This window comes from Anomalospiza imberbis, chromosome 3 (genome assembly GCF_031753505.1).
Source record: "Anomalospiza imberbis isolate Cuckoo-Finch-1a 21T00152 chromosome 3, ASM3175350v1, whole genome shotgun sequence".
NCBI classification, from domain to species: Eukaryota; Metazoa; Chordata; class Aves; order Passeriformes; family Viduidae; genus Anomalospiza; species Anomalospiza imberbis.
In genome coordinates this window covers 85851363-85865925 of record NC_089683.1, presented here as the reverse complement: position 1 = coordinate 85865925, position 14563 = coordinate 85851363, and the positions used below count along the sequence as shown (strand labels likewise).

At 47.9% G+C, this 14563-nt stretch overlaps 1 protein-coding gene and 1 long non-coding RNA gene across 2 annotated transcripts in view; one reads left to right on the top strand and one right to left on the bottom strand.

Annotated features, from left to right (window-relative positions):
• BABAM2 (BRISC and BRCA1 A complex member 2) overlaps positions 1-14087 on the top strand; it is a 190485-nt gene extending 176398 nt beyond the window's left edge. Inside the window, exon 12 of the mRNA XM_068185526.1 lies at positions 13856-14087. Within this exon, the coding sequence (XP_068041627.1) occupies positions 13856-13886 (31 nt within the window). The 3' untranslated portion in view covers positions 13887-14087. The remainder of the gene's footprint in view (positions 1-13855) is intronic.
• LOC137471322 (uncharacterized) lies at positions 502-11816 on the bottom strand. Its single transcript, XR_010997527.1, has 2 exons — positions 11733-11816; positions 502-1508 (listed from the first exon to the last, which is right to left on the bottom strand). It is a non-coding gene; the product is annotated as an uncharacterized lncRNA (long non-coding RNA).
• Positions 14088-14563: the final 476 nt, after the last annotated feature.

Sequence of the window (14563 nt, the reverse complement as noted above, 5' to 3'; positions counted from 1 at the left end):
ATACTGTGCAGCTTCTTATTATTGGTTATCAACTGAGTGCCGATTAAAGCACAGGCCCTGTAATGGTGCCTTCTGGCATCCCAGTACCACACATTTAATGATGAAAGCAGAATCAGCTCCTTAGTCCCAACTGCCCAGGTTGAGTCTTCATCACTTAAGTAGTGAAACTGCAAAGGGGACTGTCTTAACAGCAGAACAGTCAGAAACAGGCAATGAGATTTAGCCCAAAAGGACTCTGATTTAGGAGCCAGTTGCCTTCTATGAAACGTGGGCGGTATGCAATTGTTTAATGCAGGATTAGGTGCTCCTTGGCACAGCTTTTTTCTTAGGCTTGGGCTAGAAAGCCTTTTGGTCCAGTTACTGCAGGTGTGAACATGTGATCAGGACACACCTGTATGCACAGATATGTCAGGGTTTGGTTGGGTTTTTTTTGGGTTTTTTTTTTGGTTTTTTTTTTTTTTTTGTTTTTTGTTTTTTGGTTTTTTTTTTTTTTTTCCTCTTCTTCTAGGGCTATTTAGCTTATTTTGTTGACAGAAAATATAAAGCCAGTTCTGGCCACTCCCTGAAGTCACAGGGAACAGACTGCCAAATTAACTCTTCCCATCATTTTACTGTGTGACTCTTTAAAAACAAACCAGGATCCAAACCCCACTGCAGCACTTTCTGTGTATGTGAGCAGCAGAACTGATAACATCTAATCAGCCTCTTTGCCAAGGCAAGACAGCAAGAAGTTCTTGCTTTATAACATTAAAAATGCTTTGTAGTTATATAGGACTTTCCATGTGAGGACATCAAAGTGCAGTACAGGTATTAATTAATTAGGTTTCACAACACCCTTGTGAAGTATTTATGTCCATTTTACAAACAAGGGACTGAGGCAGAAAGCAAGGATGTGATTTGTTCAGGGTGCTCCATGGCAGGACAGGAGCCAGACCCAGCCGTGCTGCAGCCAGCAGCACTGCTCCCACCCTGTCTGGGGCAGGGGGAAGCCATGTCTAGTCTCACTTTGAGAGTGGGAAATGGCTCCTTCCTCAGCTGGAGTCTCTCCTGCCACATCCCACTGGTATTGCCTGGGAGCAGACGTGCCGAGAAGGGCAGTGCAGAGGCTCCTTGCTCGGTCTCTGCAGCCACCTGGCCTGTGGAGCCCGAGCTGGCACATCCTGTCCTGCAGCCCAGTGCCACAGGCCCAGGAGGGCAGAGTAGGAATGGAACAAGGCTGAAAGTAATGCCCTCCCCGAGAGACTCGGGGCTCTTCACTCCACTCCATCTCCAACAAAGCCATGCCCTGAGTCACCAGGTGCAAGATTTCAGTCCTTTACACTATTGTTAAGAGCTGGAAGGTCTTGACACTGGTTGGGAATAGGCAGGGTTTTCCCTGGAGCTCACTGTCAACTATGCAGGCATCACCCACCTTGGCTGACATCACCCAGGGCCAGGATGCTTCTTCACCTGCCTCTTGGGAGGCTCCAGCTGATGCCAGTTGTGCTTAGCACCCATCTCCCAGTCACCTGCAGCAGTCCTTACCAGCCTTGTCAAAAACAAGGAAGCAAAGAAGAAGCTGCCACCATGACTCTCATGTGGCTAAGAGGAGCCACCATGCAGACAGAGCCCCTAAGGATGTCCCTTCAGCTCCAAGCAAGGTGCCCAAACCCAGCGGGAAAAGGACAGTGCTCAATAGCTCCACCTCACACAAAACCTCTCAGTGGGCAGCGCAAGCATGCCTGGGAGAAACAGGTTTGGGCGAGGGAAGCATGTGGGTCTGGGGCTGAGGGCAAGTGGCCAGACTGGAAGTCTCTCTCCCAACAGGGGGAGAACTTTCATGCTGCTGCTCAGCCGGCCTGCTCCAGCAGCAAGGTATTCTGACCTCTCAGGAAACTGCCCCAAAGCTCTTTGATCATCAGAGAGAATAATGGAAAAAAATTTGATTTAATAGAGGTCAAATTAACATTGGCTATATGGGGAAAATCTTAAAATAGAAGATGTTCCTTAAAAAAAATTAAGACCAGATGAGCCTTGTCCAACTGGGAAGCATGAAATGTTCTTCCTAGCATGTTGTGGTTATTTTGTAATAACCATGCATTACACTGAAATGTAATTGCATGCAAGGAGAACAGGAGTAGTGTGTAGCGCAGAATTGCCAGATACCATCAGCTACCATGAAGTAAAGCCTATTCACAGTGGTCCATGTTTTTCTGATACATCAGTAATTCCCTTCCTTGTGTCATTTTGCTGAGCAAGACCTCTTTTTTTTTCCCCATCCAAATTTTGGGCCCATAACTTTGAAGGCATCTCGTTTTTTCATTCACTCTTCTTGAATCCTTAATGCTTAACTGACTGCAGTTTGTAAATGAACTATGCCAGAAGACAACATAGTATCAACTTTCAGCTCTCCTTAACCTCATCCAAATTTTTCATTTTTTGACTGAACTGAAATGTGAAAATTCTTCTAAAAGCATCTAGGAAAAAAAATACAACAAATCCAGTTGGCCAAGGTATGGTCTTCAGACCCCAGTTGAAATACAGCATTTAAGCACTTGCTTAACTTACTAATTGAAGTCAATGGGATCTCAAGCACTTTGCTGAAATAGGAGATTCCGTGGACAAGGTTTGTGCCAGTACATTTGCAATACAGAAATAAAGTGGTGCCAGGTTTATTTTGGCTCTGGATTTCTTTGTGGTGATGATTGATAAATCCACAGAATTGGACTAACACCAGAAAGGTTATGGCTATAACAGAAGTGATGACAAGAAATAATAAATTTTGAACTGGCAAACACTTTAACTTGGGCAGACTGTAAACCTCTTCGTAAGGAAAGAAACAGGTCTATTTATGCTGATAAATGCACTCTTTTCAGGAAGACCTCCAGTTAACCAGCAACTAATGTGCTGGGACAGCTAAAAATTTTGAAGCAAATCCTTTTGTAAGTGGTGTAACTGCACCAAAGCTTTTGGAAACAGGGAGGTTTACATCACACGATAGTCTAGTCATATAATCTTATAATCATTTTGAAAAAGAATCATTTCCTGGAGAAAAAGCTTTGTGCCTTTGCATTGCAGGCAATAGACAGAGCTCATCATGGTAAGAGATTTTGCGTCTGTTGCTGGAGGATGTCCAAACCCACCCCACTAACCAATAAATCACTACCTAATTGAAAAGATTCACAGGAACAGATTACAACATCAAGGATGGAACCAGTGTAGTAGGAATTAGACTGACAGTGTCCATACGTAGGGTGTGGTATCAAAAGATGATCTTACAGCCTGCCCCCACTTGCCCTTCTCCCTCCTCTTCCTCCTCCTGTCACTCCTTCCTGCCTGATCACTCCCTTCATTGTCCTGCCGGCTTTAGAGCATACCTGGTCATATGGAGTTAGTTTAACTCACTAAACCAGAAAAAGAAATTAAAAAAAAAAAAACTTAAAAAAAAACAGCAGCATTTTTCAGGTGTGTTCTTTTTTTCCTGTTTTAGTGCATTGACTCATTACAGCTCCATCAGCCAATTCCAGCAGGTAGAGCGTGGCTGGGGGAAACCTTGGTCCTACTGTGGATACAGGCAGTTATTCTGGCTTTGGCCGCCTCATAATACCTTGACTGTGGCATGGCAATTTCCACTTTACTGACACAGGACAACATGGACAAGTTATTGCCAGTACATCAAAGACCTGGAAAAAATTAATCAACAGCACCTCTGAGCTATTAGGCATAGACTATAGTTAGATAAAATCATAAATAATGAAATCCCATAAGGTTGTTGCACAAGTATTGAAGCAAAGCTCATAAAATTCTTTTCCTGCTGCATTTGAGCCTTTTCTTTCCACAGAAGACATCATTTTCTAAAAGTGATTTTTTTTTTATTAGCAAATTCCTGCTGGTGCTGGGCAGAGGCGGGAAGTGCCCCAGCCCATGTGATGTCAGGATAAATATGTGGGAAGCCAATGCGGCAGAAAATCCAGCCAGAGGAATGTCTGGTGCAGAGCAAGTGGTGCAGGAGCAGGCTGGCTGCCTCTCCCACTGTCCACAGCGCCTGCGAGGGCTTGGGCTGGTGAGAGGGCAGCACTGGTGAGCTGCACAGGCTCAACCCCAGGTGTGTCTCCAGATCTCCCACCTCTGGGGGAATGTATCCCAAAACACGTGTTCCCTTCCCAAGGGCACACTGAGCAAGGAGAAATGGATGGGCCTGTCTATCTGATGCAGAAGCAATTAGCCTGGGCTTTAATGAAGGATTTTAGCATCTAAGTGTAGGAAACCTTAACAAAAGACCTTTGCATTAGACTCTGCAAATTTGCTGTAAGCAACAAGAGCAGATTTAGAGATAAAAATAATAAAAAACACTGCATTCTCTTGCCCAAAAGCCTATAAATCAAGACCTTGGCTCTTCTTTGCAGAAATGCGCTCAGATGTAATTGGAAACAGACAACACCGATCTGAAACACACGATCGAGCTCAGTTTGCAATGGCTTGGGTGATAAGGCTTCTAGAAGTAAAGAAGAGCCTCTCCATTCCTAATTAAGTGGTCAATAACTGTGCCACTGTCCTGCCTGGCCATTTTATCTGAAGCTGCCCAGGGATTCCGCAGCAATGGAACATGCCCTCGAGTGCTGTGGGCAAGGAGGCTCCTGCGGGCCCACCACCATCTGCATGCTGGACAGGCAGGGAGGCCTGGGCAGGGGACCAGGGTTGGCAGAGCCACAGCAGAGGGCCCTCTGCATGGGGAGGAAGAGGAAGGGCTCCTCTGACTGCAAGCCTGGAGCAGAGGCTGTGCAGTGCCACTGCCATGCCAAGGCTGTTTTCTCCGCACATGCAGCACACCCACATCGGCTTCCCTTCTGGGAGACCACCCCTGGCTTTGCTTCATGGGGGGACATGTTCCCATCACCTCCAGCATGGCCAAGATGAGGATCCTCTGTGACGAAGAAGAGTCACCCACTCGGTTTCTTCACTCTGGGCAGTGTTCATGGCACAGAGCCTCAGTTGTGGTGGCTCTGTTTGAACTCAGAAGCCAATTAGTTGTCCAAAAGACAATTGCATGGGAAAGTTGTGCCAGAGTAAGACAAATCATTAGTTCACCACCATCACACACCTTGTATAGATATTCTTCAGTTTAACTGCCACTGCTGTGTAAAGTGCTTATTTCAAAGTGAAAAGGCTGTTTTTGTTCTGAACTGTCCAGAAGACGTCATAGTGCTGTAATTACATCAGTAATAAACAGTGAAGCTGCCATGGAGAGAGGAGCAAGCACAGCAAGGAGTTCTGCAGGGTGCTGGTGCCAAGCCATATCAAGGCAATTGAATTTATAGCCACTATTATCTGTGTGAGGTATATTTATGTCTCCCCTCCCTGTTGCTCTGATATCTTCAAATCTCACAATATTTGTATATTAATTCCCACAACATTCCTGTAGGTAAGGAAATTGCAAACAAGAAGCCCAGTACTGGAGCCTCTTCATGCAACATGGAACAGGGTTTGGAAGGTGAGGAAACATGAGAAATTTCAGCAGTTACAGGTGCATCCATGAAAATTCACCAAATAACGTGATGTAAGTAGTTGGGCTATCTACAAGGTAAACAGCTAAATTCCTCTGGGTTGGGCTGTGCAAGGGTTCAGACTAGATGATGACAGTGAGTCTTTATCACTTTAAAAATATACCTGAACTTGCTATAAAAGCAACCCTGATCTGAGACTACTTGATACCGGATGGTTGGAGGCATAGGAAAAGAAAAGTGTTCCAAGCGCAGAGATTCATAACAGGAAGGGGAAATAATAAGCATATTTTTATAAATGAAGGTTTGATCATTTGAGGTTTTAAACAGTATTCAAATTCTGTCCCTAATTCCTCAACATGTGATTTATTATGCATTACTTTCAGAAACTACTAATCTCACATAAAACATCAGAAGGTACTGCTACAGGATACAGGACAAATGAATCAGCATTCCTTTTCTGTTACTTTGAAAACCTTCACACTGATACGGTGAGTTTATACTTTCATGTCATTTTTGCCTAAATTTTTTGCTGTGACATAAATTGCATTGAATTCCAAAATGAAAATAACTTTTTTTTTTCTCCCTTGTTCTTCAAATGTGATCTCCTAGGGGAGGACACCCTTGAGCAGTTTCCAGCAGGCTCAGCCAGTGTGCAGTCTGAGGCTGTTCTCTGTGGGAGGGTTTGCAGTCTGACAACAGCAGCTGAGAATTCCTCCTTCTGTGCCTGTCCCTGAGTCCTGACACTTGCTCTTGGGCAAGTCTGGCCTCAGTTCTCCACACTGTTCAATGACAATAATTATTCATACTTACTTTGGCAAGTTTAATTAATACTTGTAAAGCACTTTGAGATCCTTGGATGAAAGAATCTGTTGACAGACAAAATGCTTTTATGGTGACTGTCAAATTAAGGTCCTCTGAGCTTCCTCAGCAATTGAAGAGTTAATTAGCTCATGCCAGGAACTTGCCAGCCTCAGCAGAGACAGGGTGCTGGGTTTGAAGGTGCCCATCCCTGGCCTTTCGTCACTGGGGCAGCTTTGTTGAAGGAACTCCTTCCCTATTCATGCTGCTTAGGAGATAATGTCCTTGTAATGCACACATGCACGTTGCATCTTCCACCTGGTTGTGTTGTAACCATTTTCCTCTCCCTGGTGTGTATCCCACATTCCAGCTGGTGGAGAAGTTGGTGTCAAGTTCCTGCTGCTGGACCTAGGCCAGGTGACTTTTCCTTCATGCTTGAGGGGCACAGCTCATCCCCTAGACAAGTACTTTTATCCACAGGTGAGAACCTTCCCAGAGAAACCCAAGAGGCTGGTGCTGGAGTGACAGGCAGGGGGACAAGCTGAGCTCTTCAGTGAAGGAGGTGCTGCCCAACCGCCAGCAGGAAGCCAGCTGCATTTCCTGGGCAGGTCCAAGCATGGTAAGGCACACATGAAGGAGGCACCCATGAGTAAACCCTGCATTCATCAGGCATGACATGGGGTCTCTGTATAAAACATAAGGGAACCCTGTGCCTCCCTTGAGGACCCCATTCTTGAGCACCACATGGGAAATCAGAAATTATTTTAGCAAATGGGGACTTAGTCATGGTTTTGGTCAGACACCACAGCTGTACTCTCAAAGCTGATATGAGTAAAATGCCACAACATAGTTTCCCTTTGCAACCTTTGCCCTTTCCCACATCATCACAGCTTCAGGTAGGCAGCACTCAGGAGTGGTGCCTGCAGACCCCTCGCTGTGGTTCACACAAGGCTGAAGCAGCTCATGGAAAGCACATCAGCTGCTGTATGGGCAAAACCTCAAGCCCAGACAAGTCACAGCATTGTGCTTATACTAGTTCAGCTCAACGAAGGCCTGCAGAGGGAGAAAGTTATCGAAACCTTGAGATGACTTGTGAGAAAAGAGGAGATGTCCTTGCCAGGACAACCACGGAGAGGACGAAATCCAGGGTGGGTGGCAGCAGCTGGGCTCCCTGATTCACAGTTCATCTCCATGTCAGCATCAGCACTCTTCGCAGCAGCGCCAGCAGCCTTGCTGGACTGCACTGTCCCATTCCCCGCTGCCTGTGTAAAGGGGATGACAGTGGCTGTGTTTGCATGGGTGATGGCAGTTGTTTACCTTCTGCGTCATTCTTTCTCTAGGCTGGTTGCTGGTTTCCTTTCTCTGCTCCTTCAGTGTGCACTAACACAGCCGCCTTGCACCGCCTGTGTCTGGGATAACCAAGCCTGCCTGCCTCTTGGTTCGCAGCTTTCCTGCCACACAGCTTTTGCTGGGCTGGTGTATGCCATAGCAGAGCATGGTGCCTTCTTTTCCTGCACAGGCCATGTATGTCCCCAGCAATGTGTCCTCAGGGACATCTTCCAGCTGAGCACAGAGAGGCACTAAAAGGCACACCAGATATTTCATTCCTGTTGCTCTCCAAAAGTATTTAAGAACATAAAGTGCAAATCTGGTACTCAAAGTCCTTCTTTCTGACCAGCCTTCACCTGGAAAAAATCCCCAGATAAAATCAATTGTTCCTTTCCCTGGGTGGGAAACACTGCAGTTTGACTCATGGGATTTTAGACAGCACTTCAAATGCATATGTTCACCAAAAGGCAGCATCTTGTGCCCCAGCTCTTTGCCCTTTGAAGCAGCCTGGGGAAGGGAATGTGCAGGTTTCTTAGAACATTAAAAGTAGTAGTGAAAGTCACAGGGCCTTTTTCCTTTATAGAATTGAAGCTGAATTTGAGCAATAACCCTTCTGATGTCTCCAGGGGAGGAGATGTGACGTCTTGAGGTAAACCACACATCCCGTAACTACCACTGTGCCATTTATGAGCACTGCCTCACTACAGAAGTGGAAGAATTGCTTTTCAGCAAAATTCACCACGTTTTTGGAGGGGAACAGTTCCAGTCAGAGAAAGACCGGGTGGCAGGGAGAAAGAAAACCCAACCGCAATAAGCAGCCATTGAACCTGAAAGGAAAAAGACGTCAGCATCTCCGGCAAGGGCTCTCCTTTTTTCCTGGTGTATCCGTGAACCATAATTACGTGGAAAGAAGTCGTGGGTGGGATTGGCTTATTTACTGACTATGAACTTTATAACTTAATGCTGTTACGTTGTGAGGGAAGAAGGTTTGGTTCACCCACCTCGTGGGACCTGCAAACTCAAGGAAGTGGCTCAGAGATGGGCACACACCTGCATGTGCTCAGCTCATTAGCTTTCGTTCAAGTGATGGGGTTGAGGCAGAACCAGGAGTGAGGGTGCTACCTCCCAGCTGGCTGAGCCAAGGGGTGGTGAAAATTCAGGAGCAGATGGTCAAGGAGAGCACAGGAAAAAGCTAGGTGCTGTGTGAGTTGAGCTGCATTCCATTTAGTTAACCACAAGAAACCTTGAAAGGGTGCAAAGCTCAGGCAAAGGACAATTTGGAGCTCCTGAGCTCATCAGTATTCAAAGGTGTACAGGGACTTAAAGTGGAGAGTCTGAAGGAATGCTGGTGCTGAGGGCTGCAGGTGAAGACTGGAGGACTCTTTCTGTAGAGTTTGTGCTCTGCAGAATTTGAGGTGAACAGTGCAGTTTGTGGAAATCCTAAATCCCTCTGAAGTTACCTGGTTGGGACACACAATAAGAAACTGGAGCCAGCAGAATGGAGTTGGAAGATCTTGAGTTGAGATCTTCAGCTGGGGATGAGCCTGGAGGCAGATGCAGTGCTGCCCCAGACCTCCCAGGTTCAAATGTCAGGAAGGTGGCTGCTGCGAGCCCAGCTGAGGGATGTACCTTAGGAGGGCTTCTCAACCCCTTGCTAGGTCATCTCCACCCCCAGCAGTCTAAATAAACATTACCATAACAGTGAGGTGGCCGAGGAATGACTGCAGGCAAGGTCTGAGGTGTGCACCTGGTCTCTCTCCAAGTTCTGTGACTGAAATAGAAGTCTTGGTATGTCTGCAGCTGAGGACTGAGGTGTGCTGTCCAAGTAAGATTACACAGCTCTGGAATGGTATGGTCTTTGCTGAGGAAGCGTTTACCACCACTGGCTGCACTAGAGGTTGCTTTTTGGTTCTTTAAGGGTACATTTTGCTACTTCTCTTCTGATCTACGAGTTTTAATCCATTGCTGTCCCTTCTCGTCACTGTTCTTCAAACAAGCTGGCAGGGGAAAAATGTGACCATTCATTACACTGATACAAATTGTATTCTTGTCAGCATGTCTCTGGTGGAGCATCATGGGGATCGTCTTTTACCTGGCTCTAAAATCTAGGATAACCATATTTCTAACATTACAGCACTCAATGGTGTTCCCGACACTTCTCTCCTCCTGTCTGCAATCACCAAGCACTGCAAGGATATGCCAAGAGGGACACACCATTGGCACTGCCAGATGTTCCTGCTACTTCTTGACCCACAGCCACTTAGCCACCAGCAGTGAGACTGCCTGCTCCGCTGGCAAACACGTCCATGTGTCTGATATGCTAATGCCTGTGTTTACAGGCTCCCTGAGCCAGCAAGTGCAGGGATGTTTAGGTGGCTGAACCTCCTCCTGTTGTTTTAAGGATTCTGGCAAACAGTCAAGAACAAAAGCTAAGACAGCCAGTTCCCGGTTCCAGGCACGTCCCTACATTTCACTGTGGCAAACCTTGTGATTTAGCAAGCAAGAGCCTTATGCCCCAGGGCTGTTAAAAGCTGCGCTTTATAAAAAAAAAAAAAAAAAACAAAAAAAAAAACCCACCAAACCAAAAAAACCCCAAACCTGTCAAGACTTCCAAGAATAGGAAAACACCAGCATGGATGGGCTGCAAGACTGGGACCAGGCTTTCACCAATGCCTCCACAAAGGGGCACTTGCAGGCTGTGAGGCTTTTTAAAAAGCTCCCATGAGCTTTTTGTTCAGTCCTTAGACAAGTTTGTCCCTAAGGAGAAAGGAAGAAAATACCAGAGGGTTTTGCTACCCTCCTGAATAATGTTTCTTTCTGATACCATTTGCTGCTTTTCTCCCCAAAAGAGGGTACCCCCATGTCTGAAGTGGAAAATGTTAGCTGACAGGACAGGGTTCACTGGTGGAAAAGGACATGTTTAATCAATCTAGTGTAATACTTCCCACTCCTGCAAGCAGTGGCCATGGCTGGTGGGAGCCTGAGCCTGATGTGCTGTGCCTCTCCCCAGGATCAATCCCTGGCATGGACTGAGCAGGTTCTCACACACCAGGTCCCCATGGGCTCACAGGTGGGCACATGTGCATGCATATGTGCATGCAGGTGTGCATGCAGATGTGCACATGCATGTGTGTGTATGCATGTGCCCTCCATAGAAGTCGCACAAGGTGTTTGTGCCAAGGCAGGTCCTCTGTCCAGCTGGTTCCTTGGTCCCAGGACTGCACCAGGCTGTCAAGAGGCAGCCATGGGGAATCTGACAGTGCCTCTGCAGTGGTCCCAAGCTGCTTCAGGAGGATGCAACTGCCAGCTGGTGGGCTGGAAGAGAGGACCAAACCTCCCTGGCAGTTTCCAGCACAGGGTCACAAGCCCAAAGGCAACAGACATAAGTTGCCTCCTGTCATGAGTGGTGGCATCCTTGCATGGAAGGAGAGCAACCTACCACTTCTCTGGGGTGCTGGATGCAGCAGAGATGTGGCTGGTGGTGGTCATGGACACCTGACTCTCACAATGTCATGGTTAGCTGTCCTTGGAGACAGCTGGTGGCCCTTGTACCCACCTGGGTGATCTCTGCCTGTCCTTTTCCTGCAGCTGCTGGGTCTTCCTACTTCCTTCTCCCAGTCCCAGCCTCCGGCATCGCGGCTTGTCGCAGCCTGTGCCGGCGCTGCTGCTGGCGGCCAAGGGGCAGCAGTGACTCAGCAGAGGGGACCTGGCCCCTTACATCTCCTTCTTGGCTGTCATTTTATGTGCAGCCAACACCGGCGCCAGCTCTAGCAGTGGAGAGATTGGCGCTGAGTACCTGGTTGTGCGTGTCAAACCAGGCACCTTAAAATGCGAATCCATTAAAAAAAAAAAAAAAAAAAAATCACAAAACACAGGCAGGCTCCCTGAATCTGTGCACGATGGTGTTGGTAGGAGAGATCTGTGGCATGGCACCCGGCTGCAGGGCTGGTACCCAGAAAGCCAGGGAGCAATCTTCTCTGTTTTACAAATAGGTATTGCCTTTGGGAGCAGGATCAGTTTTAACATATTTATTTCGAGAATGAAAGACAAAAAAGCAGAGTCCTCTGCCAAGAGCAAGTGAAATGGGCATGCTTTTTAAAGAACTACCACAAGACTGATTACCTTTCCAAGTAATTAATCGTTGTGAAAGGTTGTTAACGTGCCGATAATAGACAGCTTTGCAAACCGCCAGCCCAGCACGATCTGACAGAGGACAGCACCAAGCTGAGCGCAGGACTCCTCCGCCTTCGGGGCTCTGCAGCCCCCAGGACTGGATGCGCCCACAGGGACCGGCCTGCACCCAGCCCAGCCCGCGACGGTCCCCTGTGCCTGAAAGGCTGCAGGGCTGACTCTGGCTGGCAGAGGGCCTGCCAGGCTTCAGCTGCCCGCCCCAGCTCGGCCAGGGGCACGGCAGCGGTCCCCGCCGGCAACACGTGGCCTGTCCCCGCCAGCAGCCCGACCCTAGCTGACTCGTGGTGTTTCTCTGGAAACCGGCTCTGTCCGCCAGCAGCACCTCTTACTCCGCACTTGCTGGTGTTTTAATGCGGGTCATTAGGCCCGCTGTGGAGCAGGATTACTGAGGGGTGGGATGCATTTTCCTGAAGCCATATTGGGCACGGATGCATCAAAACTGGACCCACCAAGCACTCCCACTGCTGACCCCCACCCTTTAGCCGGCTCCCCAGAATTTGCCCTGTGTATTTACCCCAGCTTCACCCTACAGCTTTGGGAGTGCTCTTCTCTTGTATCACATCCCTCTCTAAACACCCTTTCTCCGCAGCCTGGGACAGCATTTGCTGGTCCTAGCTCCTGAGGAGTTCCTGAATTTCTAGCATGATCCCAGGATCAAACCCGAGGATCACATCCTAGCCAGAGGGATAGTAGGTGGGCACATGTTCAGAGGAAGCACCTCCTGGTCCTGCCCTGAGACCTCAGGTGGAAAAATTCTGCTTTTTCCTTGTCTTTCTGTACACAGTAGCAAGCAGAAAAATGCAGAGGAAAGAAAAGTGCAGGGGATGGTGGAAAGATTCAATAACATCCTGGCTGAGAGCATCCTTGTAATTCTCTAAAAGCTAGCCCAGCATTAAAAATACTTGGTAGGTTTTCCTGTACTGGGTGTTGATGTAATATCACATATTGCTTTAAAATAACTCAGAGTGCCTTAGACATACACAGTGTGTAACTCAAGCTTCTGGGTCATTCTTGAGAGGAAAGATGCGTGCTAATGTCCTTAGAAATAAATTGATGAGTGAAGGTGTGGGTGTTAACGTCTTTGAAATGGGTCTTAATGTCTCTACTGACTTTGGGCAGCAGGTTCGTTACCGGGACCAGACAGCTTGCCTCCTGAAAAAAAGAAGGGTCTGCACAAGGCTGAACTCCTGAATTTTGGGATAAAATAGTAGTTCAAGGGGGGAATATGTGCTAGGCGGTTCGGGAAGGCTGTACCTTCCTAGTACCTCAACCAATGGGGAAAGGAAAAGAGCAGCATGCGGCCGGGAGTTAGGATAAAAGGAGGCTGCGCCCTCCGAAACCTCGAGAGAGAAAACCCCGCGGGCGTGTACCCCGGTGGCCTTTCCCTTTAGTCGAATAAAGTTGAAGGACTCTGTCTCCTTTTTGGACATAAACCTCTGCTGTTTGTGGATTTTCCTGACAGTTTGCTGCTTTCAAAAACCCCATTCTGCATTCCTGACCAAGCCATGAGTTGATTACAGGAGGTGTTTATACTAGGACTTTAAGGTAACACTGCATAATAGCAATCTCCACCTCATATCCCAGAGAATCTGGCAAGTATTGCTGGTACTTAGGTGTTATCAGACTCCAGGCAGCCACTCTCTGCAGCGTGAGCACCGTTTCAGCTTCCTGATGTTACCAACAAGATGTCCAAGGCAGCAAGAAGCTGAAATCCATGCTCCATAGTGACTTATAACATTGTAGCCAGCTTGGAATCACCACGCTCACGGAGACCAGTGACCACTGGTCTGCAGGGGATGGGGACCTCAGCCAAACGGGAATGCCACCACACTGGTTCCCGGAGTGAGGCTGCACACATCTGGGTTTGGTGTCACATACTGGCACAGTCCTGTGCCACTCTTTACAGATGGATTGCTGGACCAGAGCCTCTCCTGGATGGCAAGAGAGGAAGAAGTCCCTCCCAGGTGCTCAGATGCATCCTTGGTCTGTTTTCAGTTCTAAATGCCCACATTCCAAGAAACCATCACTGCTCCTAATGGATGTTTCTTTTCCAGGGATGCCAGAGGACAAAGTGGCTCAGGATGATGGAAGGAGGTACTGGATTGCACAGACACCTACGGGATGGAGATGAGCCAGGCTGTGCAGGGACACCAGCCAGCTCCAGTGCTGCTGCCCAGACTGGAAAGACTCTCCCTCCTTCCAAGGTTTTCAGCTGTGCACAGGTCACTATGGTAGGAGACAGAAAGGACACCTAGCTGGTTCAGTCAACAAATAATTTTACCTTTGTATTTCAGCTGTCTCTTCTGCTCCCTCCCTGAAACCCCGCCACTGCCTTGAGCCGTGTCTGCAGGCACTGCGCTAATCAATATTACTTGGTGGGAAAAGTAAGTCTCACTTATTGGCCACAAATTCCCCTGAGTGCTTGTGTCAAAGTCTGTCATGTCAGCTGAAGGCAGGCTTACCAGCAGAAAGGTCAAACTGCCTCAACTAGATCTGAGCTTAGCCATTAAGTCCCTTGTGCTTATCTGCCTCCCACTATCAGAAGAACTATCTGTGTGCACTGCAGATCTCCCTCCTTCTCCTTTTCCTCCTCATCCTTCTCCTGGGTGCTGTGCTGCCAGGGAGCACTTTGGTGGGGCTGAATCACTCAGGCAGGAACAATGAGCTGTCTGATAAGCTCAGCTGGGTGACCACTTGGCCTGCACCACATGTTTCAGGGAATAACCTCAGAAACTCTCAGAGCATGGATACTGACCAGAGCC